At 40.3% G+C, this 25,951-nt stretch overlaps 2 protein-coding genes across 5 annotated transcripts in view; one reads left to right on the top strand and one right to left on the bottom strand.

Moving 5' to 3' along the window:
• LOC128018227 (uncharacterized) overlaps positions 1-5,797 on the bottom strand; it is a 48,899-nt gene extending 43,102 nt beyond the window's left edge. The window contains exons 1-4 of the mRNA XM_052603612.1: positions 5,721-5,797; positions 1,473-1,565; positions 1,203-1,227; positions 935-980 (exon numbers count right to left, since the gene is read on the bottom strand). Of these exons, the coding sequence (XP_052459572.1) occupies positions 935-980; positions 1,203-1,227; positions 1,473-1,524 (123 nt within the window). The 5' untranslated portion in view covers positions 1,525-1,565; positions 5,721-5,797. The remainder of the gene's footprint in view (positions 1-934; positions 981-1,202; positions 1,228-1,472; positions 1,566-5,720) is intronic.
• A 2,884-nt stretch (positions 5,798-8,681) lies between these two features.
• Positions 8,682-18,959, top strand: sp6 (Sp6 transcription factor). Of its 4 annotated transcripts, none has more exons than XM_052603711.1 (2): positions 8,682-8,828; positions 17,698-18,959. In XM_052603711.1, the coding sequence occupies exon 2, from the start codon at positions 17,796-17,798 to the stop codon at positions 18,648-18,650; it is 855 nt and encodes a 284-aa protein (XP_052459671.1). In that variant the 5' UTR covers positions 8,682-8,828; positions 17,698-17,795; the 3' UTR covers positions 18,651-18,959. The 4 variants fall into 4 exon arrangements, with proteins under 4 accessions (XP_052459671.1, XP_052459697.1, XP_052459681.1 ...); XM_052603737.1 differs by lacking the exon at positions 8,682-8,828 and adding an exon at positions 11,258-11,330; XM_052603721.1 differs by lacking the exon at positions 8,682-8,828 and adding an exon at positions 15,055-15,133.
• Positions 18,960-25,951: the final 6,992 nt, after the last annotated feature.

The raw sequence follows: 25,951 nt of genomic DNA on the forward strand, positions 1-25,951 counted from the left end.
AACTACAGCTAGTCCAAAATGCAGCAGCAAGAGTTCTTACTAGAACCAGGAAGTATGACCATATTAGCCCGGTCCTGTCAACACTGCACTGGCTCCCTATCAAACATCGTATAGATTTTAAAATATTGCTCATTACTTATAAAGCCCTGAATGGTTTAGCACCTCAGTATTTGAATGAGCTCCTTTTACATTATACTCCTCTACGTCCACTACGTTCTCAAAACTCAGGCAATTTGATAATACCTAGAATATCAAAATCAACTGTTTTGGGGTCACTTCATCTACAGTGATATCATTGACTTGATTGCAAATAAATGCACAGACACTATTTAAACTGAACAGAGATGACATCACTGAATTCAATGATGAACTGCCTTTAACTATCATTTTGCATTATTGACACACTGTTTTCCTAATGAATGTTGTTCAGTGTGTGTGTGTGTGTGTGTGTGTGTGTGTGTGTGTGTGTGTGAGAGTGTGTGTGTGTGTGAGTGTGTGTGTGTGTGAGAGTGTGTGTGTGTGTGTGTGTGTGTGTGAGAGTGTGTGTGTGTGTGAGAGTGTGTGTGTGTGTGCGCGTGAGTGTGTGTGGGAGAGAGAGTGTGTGTGTGTGTGTGTGAGTGTGTTTGTTTTGTTTGTGTGTGTGTGTGTGTGTGTGTGTGTGTGAGTGTGTTTGTTTTGTTTGTGTGTGTGTGTGTGTGTGTGTGCGAGTGTGTGTGTGTGTGTGTGTGTGTGTGTGTGAGAGAGTGTGTGTGTGTGTGAGTGTGTTTGTTTTGTTTGTGTGTGTGTGTGTGTGTGTGTGTGAGAGAGAGTGTGTGTGTGTGTGTCTGTGTGTGTGAGTGTGTTTGTGTGTGTGTGTGTGTGTGTGTGTGTGTGTGAGAGAGTGTGTGTGTGTGTGTCTGTGTGTGTGTGTGTGTGTGTGTGTGTGTGTACTCACAGTGCATTGTTCTGCTGTAGGTCCAGCACTCGTTCCACTGGTTTGACTGTAAATGATGAAATGATTTGAGATTAATGTGGGTAGAGGGAGGAGACAGAGCTGAATGGAAAGTGAGTAATAGGTCATGGTGAAGAATGAATGACAAAAATGTTAAGTCATTTCACAACAACAACATAAAACACAAGACAGACTGCATTCTGGACGGCTCCTTTCGTCTCTAGGCTTTCTTTAGTTTGCATAATGGAAAGATCTGAAGCGTTTCACCCACCTCTGCTCTGCTGAGCATACACTGCCTGAAATAGAGAGAGACAGAGAGTCACGTCTTGCATCTGTTATAATGTACATCTGGACACTGTGGTCAAATAAACTCAGATGGAGAGATCCTGTGTATTACACAGCTACTACTACATCCACACATTAAACAGTCAGTGTAGACACCACGGAGGAATCACATCCAGACACTCAGTGACATCCAGTGTTGCTCAGTGTGCTGTTTCTCCTTCATTAGTATAAATATATATGATAATTGTGGACTCACCGAAAGCCATCAGTCCCACACACAGGTGCAGGAACATCAGAGGCGTTCTCATGAGGACAGATCTCCTCTCAGACGCTGGGGTCAAATACAACTCTGAGAGAAACAGACAAAACACCAGATGAACGGAACGATAACCTACTGCCCTGCTAATGACCGCGACATTTAATTACTGAAAACAGTTTAGATTCGTTAGTCTGCGATTTACAAGAAACACACACACACACACACACACACACACATATATATATAATTGCATAATAAAGAAAATAGAATACAAAAAGATTAGAAAGGAAGTTAGATTTATTTAAAGAATCAGAATTAGAATAGTGAGTGTTAAAGTTAGAGGGTCAAATAAAGATGGAAGAGATGTGTTTAAGCCGATTCTTGAAGATGGCTAAGGACTCAGCTGCTCGGATTGAGTTGAGGAGGTCATTCCACCAGAAGGAAACATTTAATTTAAAAGTCTGTAAAAGTGACTTTGTGCTTCTTTGGGATGAACAATCAAGCGACGTTCACTTGCAGAACGCAAGCTTCTAGAGGCACATAAGTCTGAAGTAATGAATTTAGGTAAATGGGTGCAGAGCCAGTGGTAGTTTTGTAGGCAAAAGTCCCAAAAGAGCATTAGACAGCTGCAGCTCATCCAGAACGCTGCTGCCAGGATTCTGACTAGAACCAGAAAATCTGAGCATATCACACCAGTCCTCAGGTCCTTACACTGGCTTCCAGTTACATTTAGGATTGATTTTAAAGTACTTTTACTCATATAAGTCACTAAATGACTTAGGACTGAAATATATTGCAGATATGTTCACTGAATATAAACCTAACAGAGCACTCAGATCACTAGGATCGAGTCAGTTAGAAACACCAAGGGTTCACACAAAACAAGGGAAGTCCTCCTTTAGTTACTATGCTGCCCGCAGCTGGAATCAGCTTCCAGAAGAGATCAGATGTGCTGAAACACTAGTCACATTTAAATCTAGACTGAAAACGCATATGTTTAGCTGTGCGATGTCCGAACTGATTGCACTATATTTTCACAGTTTTTTATTTTATTTTATTTTTTAATGTAAAATCATTTTCTAACTGTTTTTAAATGTTTTAATCATTTTAAACGTTTTAAAATTGCTTGTTTTATTTTTGTTATTATTTTTCTTCATGATTATTTTACTTTCTTTTATGTAAAGCACTTTGAATTACCATTGTGTACGAAATGTGCTATATAAATAAACTTGCCTTGCCTTGCCTTGCCTAGGCAAACATCAGTGCCTTCAGCTATTGAAAGCAGTGCAAATTGATAAACAGAGGTGTGACGTGTATTCTTTTTGGCTCATTAAAAATTAATCTGAATGAATTGTAGAGGTTTGATAGAACTGTCTGGAAGACCTGCCAAGAGAGCATTGCAATAGTCCAGCCTGGACAGAACAAGAGCTTGAACAAGGAGTTGTGCAGCATGTTCCCAAAGAAAGGGCTTGATCTTCTTGATGTTGAATAAAGCAAATCTGCAGGATCGGACAGTTTTAGCAATGTGGTCTGAGAAAGTCAGCTGATCATCAATCATAACTCCAAGGCTTCTAGCTGTTTTTGAAGGAGTTATGGTTGATGTGCCTAACTTGATGGTGAAATTGTGATGGAACGATGGGTTTGCTGGAATCACAAACAGTTCTGTCTTGGCAAGGTTGAGTCGAAGGTGATGGTCCATCATCCAGGAAGAAATGTCTGTTAGACAAGCTGAGATGCGAATAGCTACCGTCGGATCATCAGGATGGAATGAGAGGTAGAGTTGAGTGTCATCAGTATAGCAGTGGTATGAAAAGCCATGTTTCTGAATGACAGAACCTAATGATGCCATGTAGACAGAGAAGAGAAGTGGTCCAAGAACTGAGCCCTGAGGCACCCCAGTAGTTAGATGTTGAGACTTGGACACCTCACCTCTCCAAGATACTTTGAAGGACCTATCTGATAGGTAAGACTCAAACTACTGAAGTGTGGTTCCTGAGATGCCTTTCGCCAGTAGCGTTGATAGGAGGATCTGGTGATTAACCGTGTCAAAAGCAGCGAACAGATCAACCAGGATAAGTACTGAAGATTTGGATTCTGCTCTTGCCAGTCTTAGAGCTTCAACAACTGAGAGCAAGGCCGTCTCAGCTGAATGTCCACTTCTGAAGCCAGATTGGTTGCTGTCAAGGAGATTGTTGTGTGTGAGAAATGTAGAGACTTGTTTGAACACAGCTCGTTCAAGTGTTTTTGCAATGAAAGTAAGAAGGGAAACTAGTCTGTTGTTCTCTAAAAGAGATGGGTTAAGGGTGGGTTTCTTAAGTAGTGGAGTTATACGTGCCTGTCTAAATGATGAGGGAAAAACACCAGTGTGGAGGGATTGGGAAGTGTTGATGATGTGAGTGAGTGAGTGCAGGTACAACTGCAGGAGAAATGGCTTGAAGGAGATGAGATGGAATAGGATCAAGCGGGCAAGTTGTAGGGTGATTAGAAACGATGAGTTTGGAGACTTCTGCCTCAGAGAGTGAAGAGAAGGATGTAAATGAGTGTATGTTTGCTGGTGATATGAGCTTGACTGATTGTGGTGTGGAAAACTGTGCACTAATGTGTTTAATTGTATTAATGAAAAACGTTGCAAAGTCGTCAGCTATTAGAGATGAAGCAGGAGGGGGAGGAGGAGGACAAAGAAGTGAGGAATATATGGTATATATTTAAAATTCATTGAATATTAAATACTTAAACTAAATTAAACATGTATTTTTACAAGTATGTCCAAGCCCTGTAATACAGCTGTTGATATGAATAAGCATCAGCTAGAAATCAGAAAGCTGTGTCAGGTGTTCTGTGCAGTCATGTGTTGGGTTACAAACACAGAACAGCAGCACATTCTTACACACACACACACACACACACACACAGGACCGGTCGAGCCACAGACTGAGTCAGACACACACACGCTCTCTAAGACGAGAGTCATCCATCAGACACAAACACAATGACCTTCTGCTTCTCCTGAAACATGACACGCTCAGAGAAATGTCTGGGATGGAAAGAAACCATAAAAACATATTTAATCCCTTCCTAAGAGGTTATCAATGTATATAAAATATAAAATATCAAAATGTTATCAATCTGAAAAACCTCACTCATACACAAAGAGCAACCTTATAGAGTAAAAACAGATCAATCGATTTGATGGAGTGAAAACACATCACTTTATGAAACAGATGAAAATCTTGAACATTTTTGGGTGTGGATGAATCTTCCTGTATTCTGGGCTATCAGCTGTGTGATTGAACTGATAGTGACACAATGACAACAGGATTTTCAGCTATGCACCTCAGCAACATGAAGAAAACTAAAACAATGGTCTAGAAATTGCTCATAGCACATAAAATACGGTAAGGAACCAAACTTTCAAGAATGAAATGATCTTTTTGGTCATTTGTAAATGTACGTAACCCACATGCTCTCACTGTGTTCTTATTTAACTTCTTGTTTTCTATCTCTGTAAACTATCAATAAAGTGTAAGTATGTGTCCATGATTGACTGATCATTTCCAGTGGTTTAATTAATGAGAAGAACGGCGCTCACGTGTTCCTGCTCTATTGTTGGTTTGACTTGATGGAGTGTAAATCTAATGCTATTGCTTCATACTTCATACCCAGCAGTAATTCCCAGGATATGACACGTGATATAACTATAGACTGTATAGAGCTGACGTGAGACGTCTCAATTCTCCAGAGACCAGATCTAAATCTCCTTCAGCTCATGATGGAGAACTCTGATCTCTGAAAGAACAAACTCTTACATGATCTTCAGATCTGTCAGACTCACACAGAATAAACAGAACACACACTTCTTCAGTTAATAATAATAATAATAATTCCTTACATGTATATAGCGCTTTTCTAAGCATTCAGAGTAGTTAACCACTTCAGAAAACATTAACCAACAACAAATAGACAAATTAACCAAGTTAACAAAGATGAATACACACTGAGCTGCTCATTGAATGCATTATCTAACGTTAACTAAAGGGACTTAGTTGTGAAGTGTCCCCGAAATCTTCTGTGTAGAGACACACAAAGCTCATCTCATGATGAAGAGTATAATAACATCACACTCATCTAGACTTCAGATCTGATCAGAACAATAAGAGATGATTACAGCACACTCCCAGAGGAGTATTACCAGAGTAACAGCACAACACACACACAGAGAAACATCATTAATGCGGGTGAGCTTACCTGTCAGGTGTGTCTGTGGAGAAGAGCTGAACCGAATGAGTCTGAGCTACAGATCAGGAGTCTATATCTCACCTGGTCTCTGTAGGTGTCATCGTCACACCTTGACTCGAAGCCACGTGACTGCAGGTGCACTGAGACTGTATTCCTCTCGTTCATTCAGGGTGTGTTTACATTCTTCAGGCCAGGCTTGATTTAAACACTGTTTCCTGGTCTGTGCAGATCTACAGTCTGCTGTCTCGCACCATTACTCTATTTCTACAGCCATGTCTGATTTAGGAATCTGGGCTGTGTTTCACCTCATATGTTTATACACATCTGCGCACCTGCTTTACTTTTCTTAAGTGCTTCATTTAACAGAAAACACTAGGGTTCTTCCTGCTATGTTGGTGATCCTAATAAATGCCACAGCAATGTGTTTTGAATATGTTTGGCATTAAGTCCAATGCTTCTCTTTATTTATTTTTTTCATTATGTATTTTCAAATGCCTAGGCATATGTTTAATTCACTTAATTATAAAATGTCTAGCCCTATTTTTAAACGTTTAGTCAAGCCATAATGTATAAATTATCTCACGTATGTCTAAAATCAGGAATTAAAAATGAATTGGTTCTAAGTATAATATGTAGTTAAAAATATCATGTCCACTCGTACACAGGTATTTTATAAATGAGTTATAAAAGAGTTTTTCCTTCAGTTTTTAAAGAAACCTGTCCACATGAGAACGCAAACGCGCTCTCTGTCAAGAGCATGCCGAACCACCAGGTGGCGATATAATCTCAATTAACTCTCCATGTTAATGTTAACTTTACAGCAGAAAAAAAAAAAACGTTTACAGCCTGGTTCAAAAAAATATTTTGGTCTATATACCTAATTTTTTTTTCCATGACAACTGTGAGGGGGTTCATTTTTCTATATCCGTTTAAATTATATTAAGCCTTAAAGTTCTGCATAATTAAAGGTGTGGCCACTTGATTGACAGGTGGATTGCTGCTGACAACCACAAACGCTCTTCAGGAACCTATTCAGAACTCAGAGGTAACAGCATAGAATAAAAGCAAATAGAATAACTGTACAGGGATCCACAATACATTCATTCATGAAATGTCCAAAGCAGGGACGAGTTTCTCCACTACAACAACATGATATTTGACAAATAGGGAAACAATACTGACAGTGTCTAAATCATCAACGTAAAACAGGATATAGTTGATGTTAAATACAGGGATGTTTTTAGATTCAGTCTCTAACATTACTCCAGAACTGGCCTGAAATGGAGCAGGTCAAAACTAAGTGTTATAGAGATGCATCAGTAAAATCACAAAAAGCAGGACCTGCTCTGTCAAATCTAAATCACTTGTGAAGAAACCCGAAACTGGGTAGATCTGTTCTGAAATGTGTTTCTTTGACTTTAGGCAGAACTGAATCTTTAACATGTTTACAGAAGGCTTTACCCAGCATATCAGAATGGTTTACAAGCACATTGTTTTTATTATAATCATGGAACAATTTAGATTTAAAAGCACACGTATCAACCCTATTATTGACATTTTTATCAACTAATTTATGAAGACCAATTAATAAGTTGATTATCTAATTGATAGAACAGCTTTAATCCATCAGGTCAGACACAGAGAGAATACCTTTCTACAACCATTCAGCTTTAAATAAGGATCTCCTGTTTATTACTGTTCCACAGAACTGAACTGTGAGAGTAAAGTTATGTGCGGATATCATTTTACAGAAGTGCAGTATTTGACTGAAATTTAGACAGCGCAAGTGGAGTCTTATTAATCCTGAAATCACATCCATTTCCAGAAATATCTCTAGCTATGATAAACCATTCAGAGCTGGAACAAGCACAAACTAATAACAATAACTTCAGCTTTTCAATATCACCAACACATTCCTCAATGTTAGCCTCCTCTAAAAGATAATTGGCTAATCTTAAATTCCTTTTCACAAAATTAGATCAGATATAACTGGTTCGGTGTCACTCCTAGCTTCAGGATGTCTAGAGGAATTCATCTAAATCATTTAATCTTAATGTCTTGTAAATTCAGAGAGAGCATCTGGGTAGTTTAGGAGATATGGGACATCCCTGATGAACTCCTCTAGACATCTTCAAGCTAGGAGTGAAGCTATACAATTTATATCCCAAACTATCTATTAAAATCTATAAAATGTATTTCTAAGAAATGTCTTTCCAAAAAAAGAAAAAAATCAACAGTTAATCCCTTTGTCTAAGCCCTTTGACCATTTAACTTTATCCAACTCTTCAATTATTAAATCCTCCTCCAGAAGACTTTTAAAGACACGCTTGATCAAATCAATCCATCCTTGAAAAATCCATCCATCCATCATGCCACATTTTTTTTAGATTAGCGCGAGCCAAACATTTTTCTCTCACGGGGCGGATCCACCTATTGAGGAACCCTGCTTTATTGGGTGTTGTTCTGCACACTTAGTAAACAAACTACAGCAAGAGTTCTTACTAGAACCAGGAAGTATGACCATATTAGCCCGGTCCTGTCCACACTGCACTGGCTCCCTATCAAACATCGAATAGATTTTAAAATATTGATTATTACTTATAAAGCCCTGAATGGTTTAGCACCTCAGTATTTGAATGAGCTCCTTTTACATTATACTCCTCTACGTCCGCTACGTTCTCAAAACTCAGGCAATTTGATAATACCTAGAATATCAAAATCAACTGCGGGCGGCAGATCCTTTTCCTATTTGGCTCCTAAACTCTGGAATAACCTACCTAACATTGTTCGGGAGGCAGACACACTCTTGCAGTTTAAATCTAGATTAAAGAGCTTTCTTTAATGATTTATTTTCCTTCAGCAGCGTGGATCACATCTATCCTCTTTGCAGAAGAACGAAGGTGTGTTTCCAGAAGATGGCAGTAGGAAGCAGCTCATTGTGTCTCTAGCAGACGTCTGCCTCTGGCTTCTTCAGATCTTGAGTTTAATCTCAACACAAACATGACGTCTCCAGCTGAACGCTTCAGGTACTGTGTGGGTCAGAGCTTGGTTTTCCTCATTTCTTACTGACGACACTCATGATCTTTCCCCACACTGTGACAACGTGATGCTTGAAAGGTAAACTATTCATTAAAAAAATCCCTAACCCTAACCCTGATCTGACATTTGTGCTATGACACATTTTTTAATATACGGTTGCATGAATGTACTTACATATGATATGAACCGATTGTAGGAAATGATACAATTATACAAAAACTCTTGTTAGGATAGTGAGTTTTTGTTTTATATGTATTTGGTAAATCTACACCTTAACAGTGTCCTTTTAAACTCAAATGTATGATAAATTCACAAGAAGCAAGTGAATCTAAAAACTGTAGTTGTGATCAACAAAACTGTTCACAAACATTTCCACTGACTGTTTAGTGTCTGTTCTCCTGAAGACAAATAGTGCTGCGCTACACATTACATTCCTGCTGTGTGTGTGTGTGTGTGTGTGTGTGTGAGTGTGAGTGAGTGTGTGTGTGTGTGTGTGTGTGTGTGAGTGTGAGTGAGTGTGTGTGTGTGAGTGCGTGTGTGTGTGTGTGTGTGTCATTCCCATATTAATGCAGTTTTATTAACATTGTACAGTCTTAGAATGCCAGAGCATTAGAGGCATTATAGAAAAATACTGTTTCAATTCTAAAAAATAAATAAATAAAAATAATGTAAATTTGTGCAACAACTTTCATTTTTAAAGGGGGGGTGAAATGCTATTTCATGCATACTGAGTTTTTTACACTGTTAAAGAGTTGGATTCCCATGCTAAACATGGACAAAGTTTCAAAAATTAAGTTGTACGTTTAAAATACTCCTTCCGGTTTGTCACAAGTTTGGGAAAGTTTTTTTTGAGTATGGCTCTGTGTGACGTTAGATGGAGCTGAATTTCCTTATATGGGTCCTGAGGGCACTTCTCCCGGAAGAGCGCGCGCTCCCGTATAGCAGAGCACTGAGAGCACAACAGACTTCACTGATCAGAGCGAGAGCGTCGCCAAATGTCACAAAAGAAGTGTGTTTTTGGTTGCCAGGGCAAGACAACCCTGCACAGATTACCAAAAGAGAAACAGCATTAAGGGACCAGTGGATGGAGTTTATTTTTACAGAGCATCAACGGAGTTGTGCAAGTGTTTGTGTTTGTTCCCTGCATTTCGAAGATGCTTGTTTTACAAACAAGGCCCAGTTTGACGACGGATTTGCACATCGTTTATTTCTTAAGGATAATGCAGTCCCAACGAAAAAGGGTCACGATCGTGTGTTGGAACCTCAGGCGGTGAGTAAAACTGCTTCAAATATCTCTGCCTCCTTGTTAGTGCGTCCGCCTGCCCTTGCGGGGACCGGGATTCGAGCCCCGCTCGGAGCGAGTCCTTGCTGCTGCTGCTCTCGTTCAGTTTCAGCCTCGGGATCTGATTCTGGATCATAAATAAATGGCTGAATCTGACTGTTATCCATGGTTTGTTTTGGATGATGGTTTTTTCCTCACGGTAATGTCACAGCTTCCAAACGCTCTCAACGCAAAAGCCTATTCGCGTTCGTGATTCTTTAGCTCCGCCCACACGTCACGCCTCCAGCGCTCGTGTTTTTCCGGGAAAAATCGGTACAGACTATCTTTCTTTTATGAATATAATAAAACTAAAGACTTTTTGGAGTTATGAAGGATGCAGTACTACTCTATAGGTACTCAAGATTAACAGGATATTGAGTGAAAACGAGCATTTCACCCCCCCTTTAACGTTTATTCAGTAGTATGTGAGTAGAGAGCATTCTTGCAGGACTCACTTCTTATACACTGTAATTTATTTTTTGACAAACATTATTGGAGTATGTTTTACAATAGAAATACTAACTCTGTTTTTCTGCTTCAAAACGTTTAATTCAGTGTGTCGCTTGTCATTTCTTTTGTAGATATTTGTGAGCAACATCAAAATGAAAGTAGTTTTAAAGTAAATCCTACACCAGATTCTTTTCAGTGTACTATGTACTAACATTAATTAAATTAATAATTCGATTCAAACATAGTAAAGACAACTAATATATCTCACCAACTTTAGTCTTTAGTCTTCTTCAAGAAACTCTACACATGACTCTAACACTAGCTTTCTCTGTTCTATTGATTTGATATATATACATTTTATTATTTTTATTTATCATAAAAAAAAAACTTGCTATTTGTAGTGTGTTAGATAACTGGGACAACACTTACAGAATATATATATATATATTGTTGCTCTTTTTTTACATTTTTCTTTATTTTTTTTTCTTCTAATGTGACTTTGGATAAAACCGTCTGCTAAATGATTAAATATAAATGTAATATAAAGTGGGACCATTTGGATACCATGAGTTTGTGCTAGAAGTACCATCCACAAAAATAGCTGAACCTGATAATAACACGGCTGTAATTTAGTTTACAGATATCTGGAATTCAATGAAATCAAACTGTTTAAATTAAAATGTCAAATGAAAAGCTCTTGACACAAATGTTTTATATCTGTGTGATTCATTCTTCTGTGATCGTGTCCCACGGCTGGCCTTCCTCTGTCTGTCTCAAGATGAAGGAGCTTTATTGTCGTCCAGCTTAAAGTAAAGCTTTACATTACTAAACAAACATGATAAAGATACACACACACATCTACACACAATCTGTGGCATGTTCTCTCTCTGTGTATGAGTGTGAGAGACAAACGCACATCTGTGTGTCTGTGGGAACCTGCAAAGCTGCTCACCTTGATACGAAGAGTTGTTTAGTGTTTGAGAATGTGTGTGTTTGCGTGTGTGTGTGTGTGTGTGTGTGTGTGTGTGTGTGTGTGTGTGTGAGTGAGTGTTGGCGCCAGGGCTCTTTAACAATCAAAGCAGAGGGGCGTGTGCAGGGAGGAAGTCTCTAGCTGAAAATACAGGTGTGCTTGACTATCAAAGGCTGTTCTCTGAACACTAAACACACAGCACCGCAGAGGGGGAGGCTCGTCTGAGAGTGTGTGTGTGTGTGTGTGTGTGCTACACGAATCTCGTCGGCCCGTAGGATTTCCTGGATTTCCATTGACAAACATGCTGCTGGAAATCTGTTATTGGGAAGCTGCTGCAGCGTGTAAATATGATCTTAGGAGGAGGAAGTTCCCTTCAGCCAACACAAACAGAAAAACTATGAAATTAGCCTGATGTGCTCACCTAACCTGCAGTAACCGAAGCCTGTCTGAGATTCATCCAGGCCAGCCGTCTGCTCTTATATGTGTCCTCACTGAGGTCAACACATCATATATTTATCAAGTCCATTATAATGAGCCAGACCAACACAAACTCTGTAGGAAAACTGTTTGTGTGTTTGAGGATCTCATATTGAAGAAAAGACACTTTCAAATCTTTTTTTCATTAAGTGTTTTTTATATATATATATATAGTGACCAGAAAACAACACAAGTCTGTAGATGTCAGATCCAGTGATCATTTTCTCCTCTTCAGCAGCACTGATTCCTATCTATATTCTGAAGGTTTGTTCATATATCATTCACAGTGATTTATAGAACATTGTTTTCCTTAAAACTTAGTGAAAATGTATTTGTTTTCTGTCTGTTGATATCCTGTTCTAATTTATGGAGTGAGAACTATAATGATAAAAATCCACACAGTGCTTTTTAAAAAATCGATTTTGTTAAATCAGTGAAATCTTTCTCAAATCAGGCTGTTCTGAGATTCCTGTCAGAGTGAAGTGGCTCTGCACAGGCTCCTCCCACTGTAGTTGATTGACACTAGTGTCTTACCTTAGCTCCGCCCTGAGTGAGCTGAGAGCTGTCCATCTTGGGGAAGACAAGAATGTCTCTGATTAAGTGACTGAGGTGTTCTGTTGTTGGATTTAATAATGAACATAGCAGTCGTCATTTACTCCCGACATCTGAGCCGCTGAAGATGCAGAAAGTTAACTTTACTTTCATTTTAAAGGGAATGCGCCGATCACTGATCTGCCTAAATGTGTTTAAGATGACACAAATCATATGTGATCAAGCTTAATCTACAGAAGAAGTGAGTATAAGGGGGGTTTTCATGAATCTTTGCAAATCAGCTTTCCTAACATGCGCTAGTTAGCGAGTCTCACGGCTGAGGTTTACAGTCTGCTGGTCACCCCACAGAAGAGAGGGGCGGGGTCAGCAGAGCTCATTAGCATTTAAAGCAACAAGGACTAGAACTGTGTGCTGAAAACAGAGCTGATTTTGAAAGGGTAAAAAAGGTGTTTTCTCACTACCAGAGAAATTTAATCCAAAGCATGTTATAGACTTTTTATTAACACCCTAAATAATCATGTCAACTTGTGGAAGACCGCTTTAATAAAGCACAATTAAAAACAACAGATGTTGAAACCAAAGTGCTGCACAGGACAATATACAACAGAATTAAAACTAAATAAAAGACTGGACAATATACGAAACACAACCAGAAGAACAAGTGAACATTAACACCCTCAGGAAGAAGTAAAAAGAATAAAAGAATAATATAGAAGAGGATCTGGACAAAGAATTAGAATGAGCAAATCTAAAATTAGATTATCTGCACCTGTTCCATCTTTATCTGACCCTCTAACTCAAGCACAAGGGCTGGACCAGAATATTCGATTCTTTGTTCACTGGGTTTTGAGATTCTTAAATCTTTTCTTTTTTTCTGAACACCTAGCATCCCCTGCAAAACGGTTCTCGTTCATGCCTGAAGATGAATAATGTGAGTGTATGTGAAGAGCATCATAAGTTGATCTGTAAGAGCAGACCTGGTGTGTGTGGGAGCGCTGTAGATTTAGTGAGGACCAGACGGAGACAGAAGAGTCCTGTGCTGACCTCATATCTAGACCCCAGTCCAGCCAGAGTTACCTTCGCTCCCTTCTCCTAAAACAGCTTACACTACTCTCTCAGCTACTCAAATAATTCAGTCTGTATGTAATGGCAAAATGGTTACATTTCTTTCTTTTTGTTTTATTGTTATTATATTTTTTTTTTTACTAAGTTAATTTAGAAAACAACAAAAATTGGACACCTTTTTAGCAGTGTTTGTACTATAGCATGTTTAAAAGTTGATAATTAATTATATTAATATATATATATAATGTCCAGGCAGGTCTTCCAGCTAGTTCTATCAAACCTCTTCAAGATTCATCTTTAGTGAGCCGAAAACACAGCGTGTCATGCCTCTATTCATCTAAACAAGCACTGGCTCTGCACCTCTTTACCTGAATTCATTAATTCAGACTTATGTGCCTCCAGAAACGTGTGTTCTAGTGAACGGTGCTTTATAGTGCCACCCTAAAGAGGCTTACCCTAACTGTTCCCTGCTGCTGGAAGGACCTGTCCTCCTCAGTCCTCCACCATCTTTAGGACATGACTAGAGACATCTCTTCCATCTACACTTGACCTTCTAACACTAGTGTTCTCTATTAGTTTTCTGTTCTGTCGACTTCTACACTATAACGTCTGTCTTCAGAAGCGTCCTGCTCTGGGTCTCTGACGCCCTGAGACGTGCTTCTGATCCTCACTGCTCATCTTCCTGACCCGAGTACAGCTAAACTCACTGGATCAGACTCGTGTGTCCTCCTGAAGCTTGTGTTCCTCAGTCCCTCTCACACACATCTCTATCTGGACTGAACCACCTGCACATCTCAATCCAATCTGAGGCTTCAGCCCTTGACAAAAATACTTTTCATCAGCACCTAATATACTGACACTTACCTATTCTATTCTATTCTATTCTATTCTATTCTATTCTATTCTATTCTATTCTTGTGTGTGTGTGTTTTCAGCTCTATTTACACCTGGCCATGTGTACTGTTCCTGACTAACTGAGACTGTTTCTCTCTTGTTGGTCTGACTGCTTCTTTTCTTCTCATCTGTAAGTCACTTTGGATAAAAGTGTCTGCTAAATGATTAGATGTACATGTATAGCAACATTAAAAGTGCAGGACAGGTTAGAAAATGGAACGTGAATGGAACTTTATAAATTATGACTTTATAAAACTCTACAAGGCTAAAGTAGTAAAACAATAAACTCAAGCATATAATAAAACTAGACTGAAGAAAGACAAACTCTCTGTGGTGGGAAAATATTTGTTTGGGGGGGGGGGGGTGATTTCCTGTCTGTCTTCTGTAGTTTGATGTCTCGCACTGACATGTTGAGACGCATGCGACCAGCCGCTCTGACGGTGTGTGTGTGTGTGTGTGTGTGTGTGTGTGTGCAGGGACAGAGCTGAATCAATGAAAGTGTGTATGAATGAACTGTGTGTGTGTGTGTGTGTGTGTGTGAGAGAGAGAAAGAGAGAGAGAGAGAGAGAGAGAGAGAGAGAGGTGTGGCTCTCACGGTCATAAACTTGTGCTGTTTTCAGAGGGGCATCACATTCATCAGGAGACACTGAGCAGGTAAAACTCTCTCTCATCACTCTGTTCATTATTATGTTGCATGAATGTTATTATAATAGTGTTTGTTTGTGATTGCTAATGCCAGCTCAAACTTGGATTTCAATTCAAGTCTTTTCTAAATTCTTAAAGTGATAAGAATTAAACATTCAAACTCTTGATAAAGAGCGTGTTCACGGGTGATGCACGAGTTCACCATCATCATCATGAGCTGATAGTGTTGAAGACAGAATATATTCTCACAGAAAAACGTGTGTGTGTGTGTGAGTGCAGAAGTGGCTACATGTTGTAAAGCGTCTCGTGAAGACATTAAAAGAGCTCTTCATTATTTGAAAGACCTAATCTGTTCTGCTGAAATCTCCTGCCGTCAGCAGGTTTGTGAGTCTTACATTCAGTACAGTTAGTCAATATTATCTTAGTATTAAAACCATTGAGTCTATGAGACGTGTGTGTGTGTGTGTTTGTGGGAAGTTGTGGATTTGTGCCAGACTGCATGTGTTTGTCTGTTTTCAGAGCAGTTCTGGCAGACAGTTAAACCTGTTTTCATCACAAATCTCTCTCTCTCTCACACACACACTCACACACACACACTCCAGCTGTCAACAGGTCTTTACAGCTGCAATCCTCAGCCTTCCTGTACGTATAAACCCACACACACACTCTCTCTCACACACACACACACACACACACTGAACACATATCAAAGTCTTCTACTGATTTATATAAAGTCCATTATAATGACATTAAACTAAATTCTATAAGGAAACTGAAAAATGATATTGAATTCTGAATATTTATACTGAAACTATAGTTTATATGCTTGAAGGAGTCGTTTAAAAGTTTATGTCACTCCTTGATACAATTTTGTCCCAAAATTAGAGCTAAACACACAAGCACTATGTATATACACATATCTAATATATCGTATCTGACACATCTCTCTCTGTTGGAAGTACTTCTGAAATTCGGATGTGTCTATGTGATGTGTCAAGTTTGGACATGTCTACTGTGTGTGTGTGTGTGTGTGTGTGTGTGTGTGTCAGGGCTGGTCCATCCAGGTGTGAGGGAGCGAGAGGCTGTTATCAGCAGTATGTGTGTGTGTGTGTGTGTGTATGTAATATTTGCAAGTTCCAAATACTTTCAAATGTCCTCACAAATGTGATAAAACAGAGAATGTGAGGACATCTGAAAAGCTCTTCACTGAAAGACTCTTCAGTCAGATTGTGTTTCTGAAGTGTCTCATTTTAGCAGGTTTAGTGTGTTAGAGATTGGGATTTATTCCACTGCGTCTGAGACATGCTTACTAATAAAGTGAAACAGAGTGTGTGTGTGTGTGGGGGGGGGGGGGGGGGGTAGTGCTGAGGTGTGTGTTTTTTGAGATCATGGATGCATTAAGGTGGCGTCTAACTAGTCGACTCAAAACAACTTAATTGTGGTCGGTGTGTCTCACCTGCCATCTCTTTTGGCTGTAATCTCGTCCTCTCCAGTAGGAGGTCCCATTCACAGTAGGTATGTTTACATCCACTTGTTGTTGAATAAATACTTTTTGATTTCATATTCGGTTTGATTTGGAGTGTGACTGTCGTTTTTGCCTTGATGACATATCTAAAGGTACGCTGGCACGTATGTCAGCAAAGCTTTTTTAGTAGATATTTTGTAAATATTCAGTCGCCTCCAGTTCATAAGACATATTATTCTAAAGGGTTCTGGTAAACATGAAACTAAAGATTGAGGCGCAGCGTCATTGTCTAGCTTTTGGAACGCTCTTCACAAAGTACTAGAAAAGCAGCATCTTTAGTGCTGATGATCTGAGCTGTAGTGTGATTGTCAGCGTCTCCAAAGCCACATTAACTCACAAACCTCTAATACACATTAGAGCTTCACTGACGTCATGGGAGGGAGTTGGCGCAACCGTTAGATAATGGCCCCACTAGTTTACAAAATCAGAAGTTGAAATGAATGATTTTCATCGTTCTTGGCTGAGCTTTACAGAATGAAGAACTGACAAGCTTCTTTCCTGCTCAGATACAAACCTTTTTGCTCAAATCACAAACACAGACCGTCACCCATGGTGTCTGTTTCAAATAGTTGACTCAGTCATTGAACAGTCTGTTGTTGAATGTAGTGTCTCTGTGTAAAGTTACTCTGAAACTCTGGAAGCTCATGTTAACGCGCTGTTCACACGAGCTACATTTACATGCACCCAAATAATGCCAGTAATCAGACTGAAAAGCCTTCATGCAAACATCTCGATCAAAGAATGGGAAGTGAATGACACAAGAAGCTTTAAACATCAACAATAGGCTGCACAAGCTCTTACGTCAAAAGTGTAAATTCAGCTTGAAATCAGTTCAGTTATTAGGTGACCTCATGCAATAGGGCCATGTACAGCTAAGTCGATGCATTTTACTTAATATTAACTGTAATATGACTAATGCCTAAAAAGCTGCATTAAAATTGCCAATAAAGAGAACAGAAAAACAATGGATGAAATCATTTTACAAATCATTCAAACTGATCTGTTGTGTGTGTAGCTTTCTGATCATGCTGTATTTGTGTTTTCACAGGTTCAGACAGTGTTTTCAGATTCCCATCCACAGTCATGTGGTGATACAGTCTCTCTCTCACACACACACACACACACACACACAGTCCCTCACTCATCATGGCCCACCCGTACGACCCTTGGTTGCGTGCAGGACCACCACAGGAGGAGGTGAGCGTGTCTGGCTGGTGGGACATGCACACTGGAGCAGCAGCAGGTTGGATGGACCTGCAGGGGGCGGGGCTGGGGGCGGGGCCAGTACAGGGTGGTTCTATGAGCTCCTACACAGCTGACCCACAGATGTGCTGCGTGCCACCCTCCGGCTCCAGCCACTCCGGCCTGCACTACCCGCCCGAGGGCTTTAAGATGGAGCCGTTGACACAGGATCTGCTGCCGCTCCCACAGGCCTCCCCTTCCTACTCCTCAGAGGAGCAACAGGATGCTGCAGGTGCTTCTGCTCGACCGAAATCACAGCGTCGTACCGGGAGTCGTGCTCCCGGTCAAGCCTCCTGCCGCTGTCCCAACTGCCTGAGCGCAGAGTCTCTGGGAAGTGCTGGCGACGGTGGCAAACGCAAGCACCTGCACAACTGCCACATCCCTGGCTGCGGGAAAGCATATGTGAAGACGTCGCACCTCAAAGCGCACCTGCGCTGGCACAGCGGTGACCGGCCCTTCGTCTGCAACTGGCTGTTCTGCGGCAAACGCTTCACGCGATCGGATGAACTGCAGCGCCACCTACAGACGCACACCGGTGCCAAACGCTTCGGCTGCAGCTCTTGCCCGCGGGTCTTTCTGCGCGCCGACCATCTGGCCAAACACATGCGTGTGCATGAGTCGCCATGCCAACCGGCCGAAGAGACTCACTCGGCAACGGCGGTGCCCATGACAGGAAGCAGATCTGCTGCGACGTCTCTACTCAGAGTGAAGACGGAATCAGAGAACTGTGATGACGACACAACGGTAGCAAACAGCTAATCGCTAAACTGCTCATTAGTCACATGACCAATAAAACCAAACTTATGGATGTGCCGTTCATCATTCTGATGGTGACTGATGTGTACTGTAATCACATATGAAAATGATCTGTAGAATGTGGCATTAGGATGAAACACGTAGCATAATGCTGTTATATCTTCTGTTTTATTTATATTTGTAAATGTTTTGTTTCATATTCTTTTTTGATCAACAATGTTGTGTCATCCATGTATTTTTGGCAATGTAATATTCTGATTTTTAGTGAGGATATGTAATTAGTTTGAATAAATACTCAAATTAGTAAAAATATCATTACTTAAGTTCTTTGTGATTAAAGACCTTCTTAACGGCACAGCAATGCAATGTCACATGAGCGTAACTGTGATAAAGATGATAATTCTACAATTTATAACGGTTGAAAAATTCACTATGAAGGTGACTTTGAGATTAAAGAAAAATACAGATAAAGATAAAAAAGTATATCCAGCTATATACAGGCCTTAAAAGAGCATATCCACAAACTTATAGAAAATAACAAAAAGATTAACTAGATTAACAAATAACCAGACGCCACCTGATTCAAATATTCCATCAACGTTTAAAAGTAATGACTTTATGACTTCAATGATAAAATAGGTAACATTAGAAATACAATAGCGAATGTAGATTCTACAGCGTCTAACACTTCCAACGTTTCATCCAACGAACCCAAGGATAAACTGCAGTGCTTTACAACCATAGGACAGGAAGAGCTAAATAAACGCATTACTGTATCTAAACCAACAACATGTTTATTAGATCCTGTACCCACTAAATTACTGAAAGAGTTTTTACCTGTAGCCGAAGAACCGCTTCTCAATATCATTAACTCGTCGTTATCTTTAGGTCACGTCCCAAAACCATTCAAGCTGGCGGTTATCAAGCCTCTTATTAAGAAACCAAAACTAGATCCTAGTGTACTGGCAAATTATAGGCCCATTTCAAATCTTCCATTTATGTCTAAAATTTTAGAAAAAGTTGTGTCTGCTCAATTGAGCACCTTCCTGCATAAAAATATCTGTATGAAGAATTATCATTTTTCAGGTCCCACCAAACTGCACTTGTTAAAATTACAAATGACCTGCTTCTTGCGTCAGATCAAGGCTGCATCTCATTTCTAGTTTTACTTGATCTTAGTGCTGCGTTCAACACCATAGATCTTGACATACTCATAGATCGATTACAAAACTATACAGGTATTCAAGGGCAGGCTCTAAGATGGTTTAGATCCTACCTGTCCGATCGCTACCATTTTGTTTATTTAAACGGGGAGCCATCTCATTTATCACCAGTAAAATATGGAGTGCCACAAGGATCTATCCTAGGTCCTCTGCTATTTTCAATATACATGTTGCCCCTTGACAATATTATTAGAAAATACAGGATTAGTTCCCACTGCTGCATATGCTGATGATACTCAACTATCCCCAGGTCTCATGGGAAGTTGTAGCCTAGTGGTTAGAGAGTTTGACTCCTAACCCTAGGGTTGTGGGTTCGAGTTGAAGGCCAGCAATACTGCGACTGAGGTTTCCTTGAACAAGGCACTGAACCCTTAACTGCTCCCTGGATGCCGCAGCAAAAATGATGCCCACTGCTCCAGGTGAGTGCTAACTGGTGTACGAACATCTCCTTAACATTGTCAACAATCTCAAATTGGAGAGTGCGCTGCTCGGCCAGGTTAAGCAGCCATGGCCAGTGTGGCCAAGAAAATGAGAAGATGCACTTTTAATAGCGAATGGACCGCATCATACTCTTGGTTAAGACCTGTAGATGGTGAAGCAGAGAGAGCTTTTTTTTCTGTGGGACATGGAGGAGAATATGACGTGAAGCAACATGGTGCATGTGAGTATCTCAGAAAAAAAGTATATCATCAAGAAACATTTAACTCAGTGCAATCGTTTTCCAATAAACCAAATGACCCACAGGCTGACAAAGTTCCTATCATGCCATGCATCACATACATTCATATCGCTCGACTGCAGTAACAAGTTAGTCCCAGTCATTTTTCCAGATTCTGAAATAGCTAAGAAAAAAGCTGTAGAAACTTTGGGTGATATTTTGAGTCAGGTAGTGTCTCAATCTTTTAGTAGGTGGGTTTAAAAAGAAATATAGGCAATATATTACAGAAAGCTTGAAATGTCTATAACAAAAATATTCAAACCAAAATAAATAGGCTATTTCTAACTTTTTAAGGGTAAGTTGTGGCATAGTGGTTAGAGCGTTTGACTCCTAACCCTAGGATTATGGGTTTGAATCTTGGGCTGGCAATACCACGAGTTAGGTGCCCTTGAGCAAAGACACCAAACCCCTAACTGCATCATAAATGATGAACAGTGTTCACAGCTGTGTGCGTGCACTTTGGATGGGTTAAACGCAGAGCACGAATTCTGAGTATGGGTCATCATACTTGGCTGAATGTCACTTCACTCACTTAATTATAGACCGATCTTGAATCTCCCTTTTCTGTCCAAAATACTAGAAAAGGTAGTATACTTACAATTATATTCCTTCTTAAAGAAAAATGGTATCTGTGAGGATTTCCAGTCAGGATTAAGACCGTATCATAGTACTGAGTCTGCTCTCCTAAAGTTACAAACATTCTTTTGCATAGACTAGGCATGGTTTAAATCATACTTATATGACCGCCATCAGTTAATAGCAGTGAATGAAGATGTATCATATCGATCACAAGTGCAGTATGGAGTACCTCAAGGCTCAGTACTAGGGCCGCTACTCTTCATGCTTTATATGTTACCATTGGGAGATAACATGGTGTTAGCTTTCACTGTTATACTTATAATACTTAGCTCTATATTTCTTAGTGGACGGGTGAAACATGCCCAATTTGAAAAAGGGAATGCATAGTCGACATAAAAAAACTGGATGACGAGTAATTTCTTACAGCTAAATTCAGAAAAAACAGAGGTGTTAATTATAGGACCTAAAAACTCTGCTTGTAATAACCTAGAACACTGTCTAAGACTTGATGGCTAGTCTGTCAATTCTTCGTCATCAGTTAGGAACCTAGGTGTGCTATGTGATCGCAATCTTCCCTTAGAAAGCCACGTTTCTAGCACTTGTAAAACTGCATTTTTCCATCTCAAAAATATATCTAAATTATGGCCTATGCTCTCAATGTCAAATGCAGAAATGTTAATCCATGCATTTATGACTTCAAGGTTAGATTATTGTAATGCTTTATTGGGTGGTTGTTCTGCACGCTTAGTAAATAAACTACAGCTAGTCCAAAATGCAGCAGCGAGAGTTCTTACTAGAACCAGGAAGTATGACCATATTAGCAATTTGATAATACCTAGAATATCAAAATCAACTGAGGGCGACAGATCCTTTTCCTATTTGGCGCCTAAACTCTGGAATAACCTACCTAACATTGTTCGGAAGGCAGACACACTCTTGCAGTTTAAATCTACATTAAAGACCCATCTCTTTAACCTGGCTTACACATAACATACTAATATACTTCTAATATCCAAATCCGTAACAAGATTTTTAGGCTGCATTAATTAGGTAAACCGGAACCGGAAACACTTCCCATAACACCTGATGTACTTGCTACATCATTAGAAGAATGGCATCTACGCTAATATTAGTCTGTTTCTCTCTTATTCCGAGGTCACTGTAGCCACCAGATCCAGTCTGAATCCAGATCAGAGGGTCACTGCAGTCACCCGGATCCAGTACGTATCCAGACCAGTTGGTGGATCAGCACCTAGAAAGGACCTCTACTGCCCTGAAAGACAGCGGAGACCAGGACAACTAGAGCCCAGATACAGATCCCCTGTAAAGACCTTGTCTCAGAGGAGCACCAGGACAAGACCACAGGAAACAGATGATTCTTCTGCACAATCTGACTTTGCTGCAGTCTGGAATTGAACTACTGGTTTCGTCTGGTCAGAGGAGAACTGACCCCCAACTGAGCCTGGTTTCTCCCAAGGTTTTTTTCTCCATTCTGTCACCGATGGAGTTTCGGTTCCTTGCCGCTGTCGCCTCTGGCTTGCTTAGTTGGGGTCACTTCATCTACAGCGATATCATTGACTTGATTTCAAATAAATGCACAGACACTATTTAACTGAACAGAGATGACATCACTGAATTCAATGATGAACTGCCTTTAACTATCATTTTGCATTATTGACACTGTTTTCCTAATGAATGTTGTTCAGTTGCTTTGACGCAATGTATTTTGTTTAAAGCACTATATAAATAAAGGTGACTTGACGGCACTGATGTTCATTGGCATAAATATTTATTTTCTGAGAGAGGAACTAAAGATTTTGAGTAAGTTACAGGCTTTTGCAGGTTATCCATTTTGCGGTGTTGTTTGTACGAATTGTTTTGAAAAAATGCACATACTTCTTTGGAAATATTAAGGATGATTTGAGAAATGCACCAAAGTGACGGAGAAAAACTGTAAAGCAAGGACCACAATGGAAATACATGTAAATTACTGAAACTTTATTGTGTGATCCTTGACAAGAAGCTTGTAAAAGTGAATTGCTTCTGTTTGTCTCAGATAAACTCAACTCAATGAAAAGTACTAGAAGAGATGAGTTCAGAGACCAAACAACTGAATAAACATAAAACGCATTGGAATACTGTCAGTTACATTACAGAAATAAGTCAATTCATTCAGCATCTCCTGCCAAACTACATTACAGTATTGGTAGTATCCGTTTTTTTTTATAGCAGTTTCGTAGTCCTCTGACAGAACACTTCTCTGTCAGAGGGTGTATAACATGTGCTGCAGTATTTACTGTACATTGAATAATGAAATTTCTCTCATCTGAATTATTGTAATGATATTGTGTGTGTACAGTCGTGGCCAAAAGTTTTGAGAATTACAAGCACTTCATACGTTTCAAAGGCTTTTATCGACAAGTACATGACATTTATGCAAAGAGTCAGTATTTGCAGTGTTGGCCCTCCTTTTTCAGGACCTCTGCAATTCAACTGGGTATGCTCTCAATCAACTTCTGGGCCAAATCCTGACTGATAGCAACCCTTTCTTTCATAATCACTTCTTGGAGTTTGTCAGAATTAGTGGGTTTTTGTTTGTCCACCTGCCTCTTGAGGATTGACCACAAGTTCTCAATGGGATTAAGATCTGGGTAGTTTCCAGGCCATGGACCCAAAATTTCAACATTCTGGTCCCCGAGCCACTTAGTTTTCACTTTTGCCTTATGGCACGGTGCTCCATCGTGCTGGAAAATGCATTGTTCTTCACCAAACTGTTGTTGGATTGTTGGAAGAAGTTGCTGTTTGAGGGTGTTTTGGTACCATTCTTTATTCATGGCTGTGTTTTTGGGCAGAATTGTGAGTGAGCCCACTCCCTTGGATGAGAGGCAACCCCACACATGAATGGAGTCAGGATGCTTTAAGCCGGGCATACACTGTGCGATTTCTGTGCGATTTCGGCAAGGTACCAACTCACACTGTACGGGTAGATCGCATGCGATGTAAAGCCAAAGCTCACGATTTTTGTGCGCTCACTGTACGGTCCGAGTTGCGATTTGACTGCTCACACTATACGTGAGGAATCAACTGAATCAACACGTAGGATCCCTCAGAACCCGGATGTTTGTGGCCGTTTCAGAATAAACATGCTTTCCCGGGATAAACGAACTGCTTTGGTGATATGCGCAAAGCACAATTATGTGTGCTGAAACGTCCCAAAAAAAAAAGAAAAAAAAAAGGCGTCGGCGTATCTAGACGCGCAGGTGGCTGGGAAGACGTGGCCAATATGGTCAATCCATTTTGCAACGCGAACTGGAGGGAAGCAGGCGTTTTTTTCCCTCTTTATTTTTCTTTGCCATAACTCCACAAGTTATCCCTCCATCACTTCAGTCCACACTACACGCTGTGTCAGGTGTCACCATGGTTTCGTTTATGGTTTCACGCACGCGCAGTGAGGGAAACGCGGAAAATTGGTTCATAGCCCTGCTTCAATAGTGCGATACCCCACGAGAGGCAACCAAAATTTCTGACATATCAGAAATCCATCCGACCAACCGATTGCCGGTTGGGAGAGGCTTATCGCCTCTTGTTTCTCCTAGTACACTGCACGAACACTGCACGATAAACGACCCACGGAAATGCTGAAATTTGGCCCGACCCGAAAAAGAGTCGCACGAGTCAGAATTCGGCTCAAAATCGGATGAAAATCGCACAGCGTATGTCCGGCCTTACTGTTGGCATGACACAGGACTGATGGTGGCGCTCACATTTTCTTCTCCGGACAAGCCTTTTTCCTGATGCCCCAAACAATCGGAAAGGGGCTTCATCGGAGAATTTGACTTCGCCCCAGTCCTCAGCAGTCCATTCACTATACTTTCTGCAGAAGATCAATCTGTCCCTGATGTTTTTTTTGGAGAGAAGTGGCTTCTGTGCTGCCCTTCTTGACACCAGGCCATCTTCCAAAGTCTTGGCCTCACTGTGTGTGCAGATGCGCTCACACCTGCCCGCTGCCATTCCTGAGCAAGCTCCGATCCCGCAGCTGAATCCTCTTTAGGAGATGATCCTGGCGCTTGCTGGACTTTCTTGGACGCCCTGAAGCCTTCTTTATAAGAATTGAACCTCTTTCCTTGAAGTTCTTGATGATCCTATAAATTGTTGATTTAGGTGCAATCTTAGTAGACACAATATCCTTGCCTGTGAAGCCATTTTTATGCAACGCAATGATGGCTGCATGTGTTTCTTTGCAGGTCACCATGGTTAACAATGGAAGAACAATGATTTCAAGCATCACCCTCCTTTTAACATGTCAAGTCTGCCATTCTAACCCAATCAGCCTGACATAATGATCTCCAGCCGTGTGCTCGTCAACATCCTCACCCGAGTTAACAATAGATTTCTGAAATGATCTCAGCAGGTCCTTTAAATGACAGCAATGAAATGCAGTGGAAAGGTTTTTTTGGGATTAAGTTAATTTTCATGGCAAAGAAGGACTATGCAATTCATAACATTCTGGAGTATATGCAAATTGCTATTATAAAAACTTAAGGCCATGACTGTATTGTGGGAGTAGTTTTGAAACCCTGTAGATGAGCATGTAGTGCTTCGTTTTTCATCAGGAACAAATGACCTTTGACCACATCCCCTTCATTTTTATATCCCCCTCCACTTCCTCTTTGTCTCCCACTACCAGAACTCATTTTCCCAAACTCACAATCACCTGTGCTCCTGTTCATATCATCCAGAGACTCGGAGCGGTGTCATCAGTCCTGCTGCCGAATGGTCACACA

This window comes from Carassius gibelio, chromosome A1 (assembly GCF_023724105.1).
Source record: "Carassius gibelio isolate Cgi1373 ecotype wild population from Czech Republic chromosome A1, carGib1.2-hapl.c, whole genome shotgun sequence".
Classification (NCBI taxonomy): Eukaryota; Metazoa; Chordata; class Actinopteri; order Cypriniformes; family Cyprinidae; genus Carassius; species Carassius gibelio.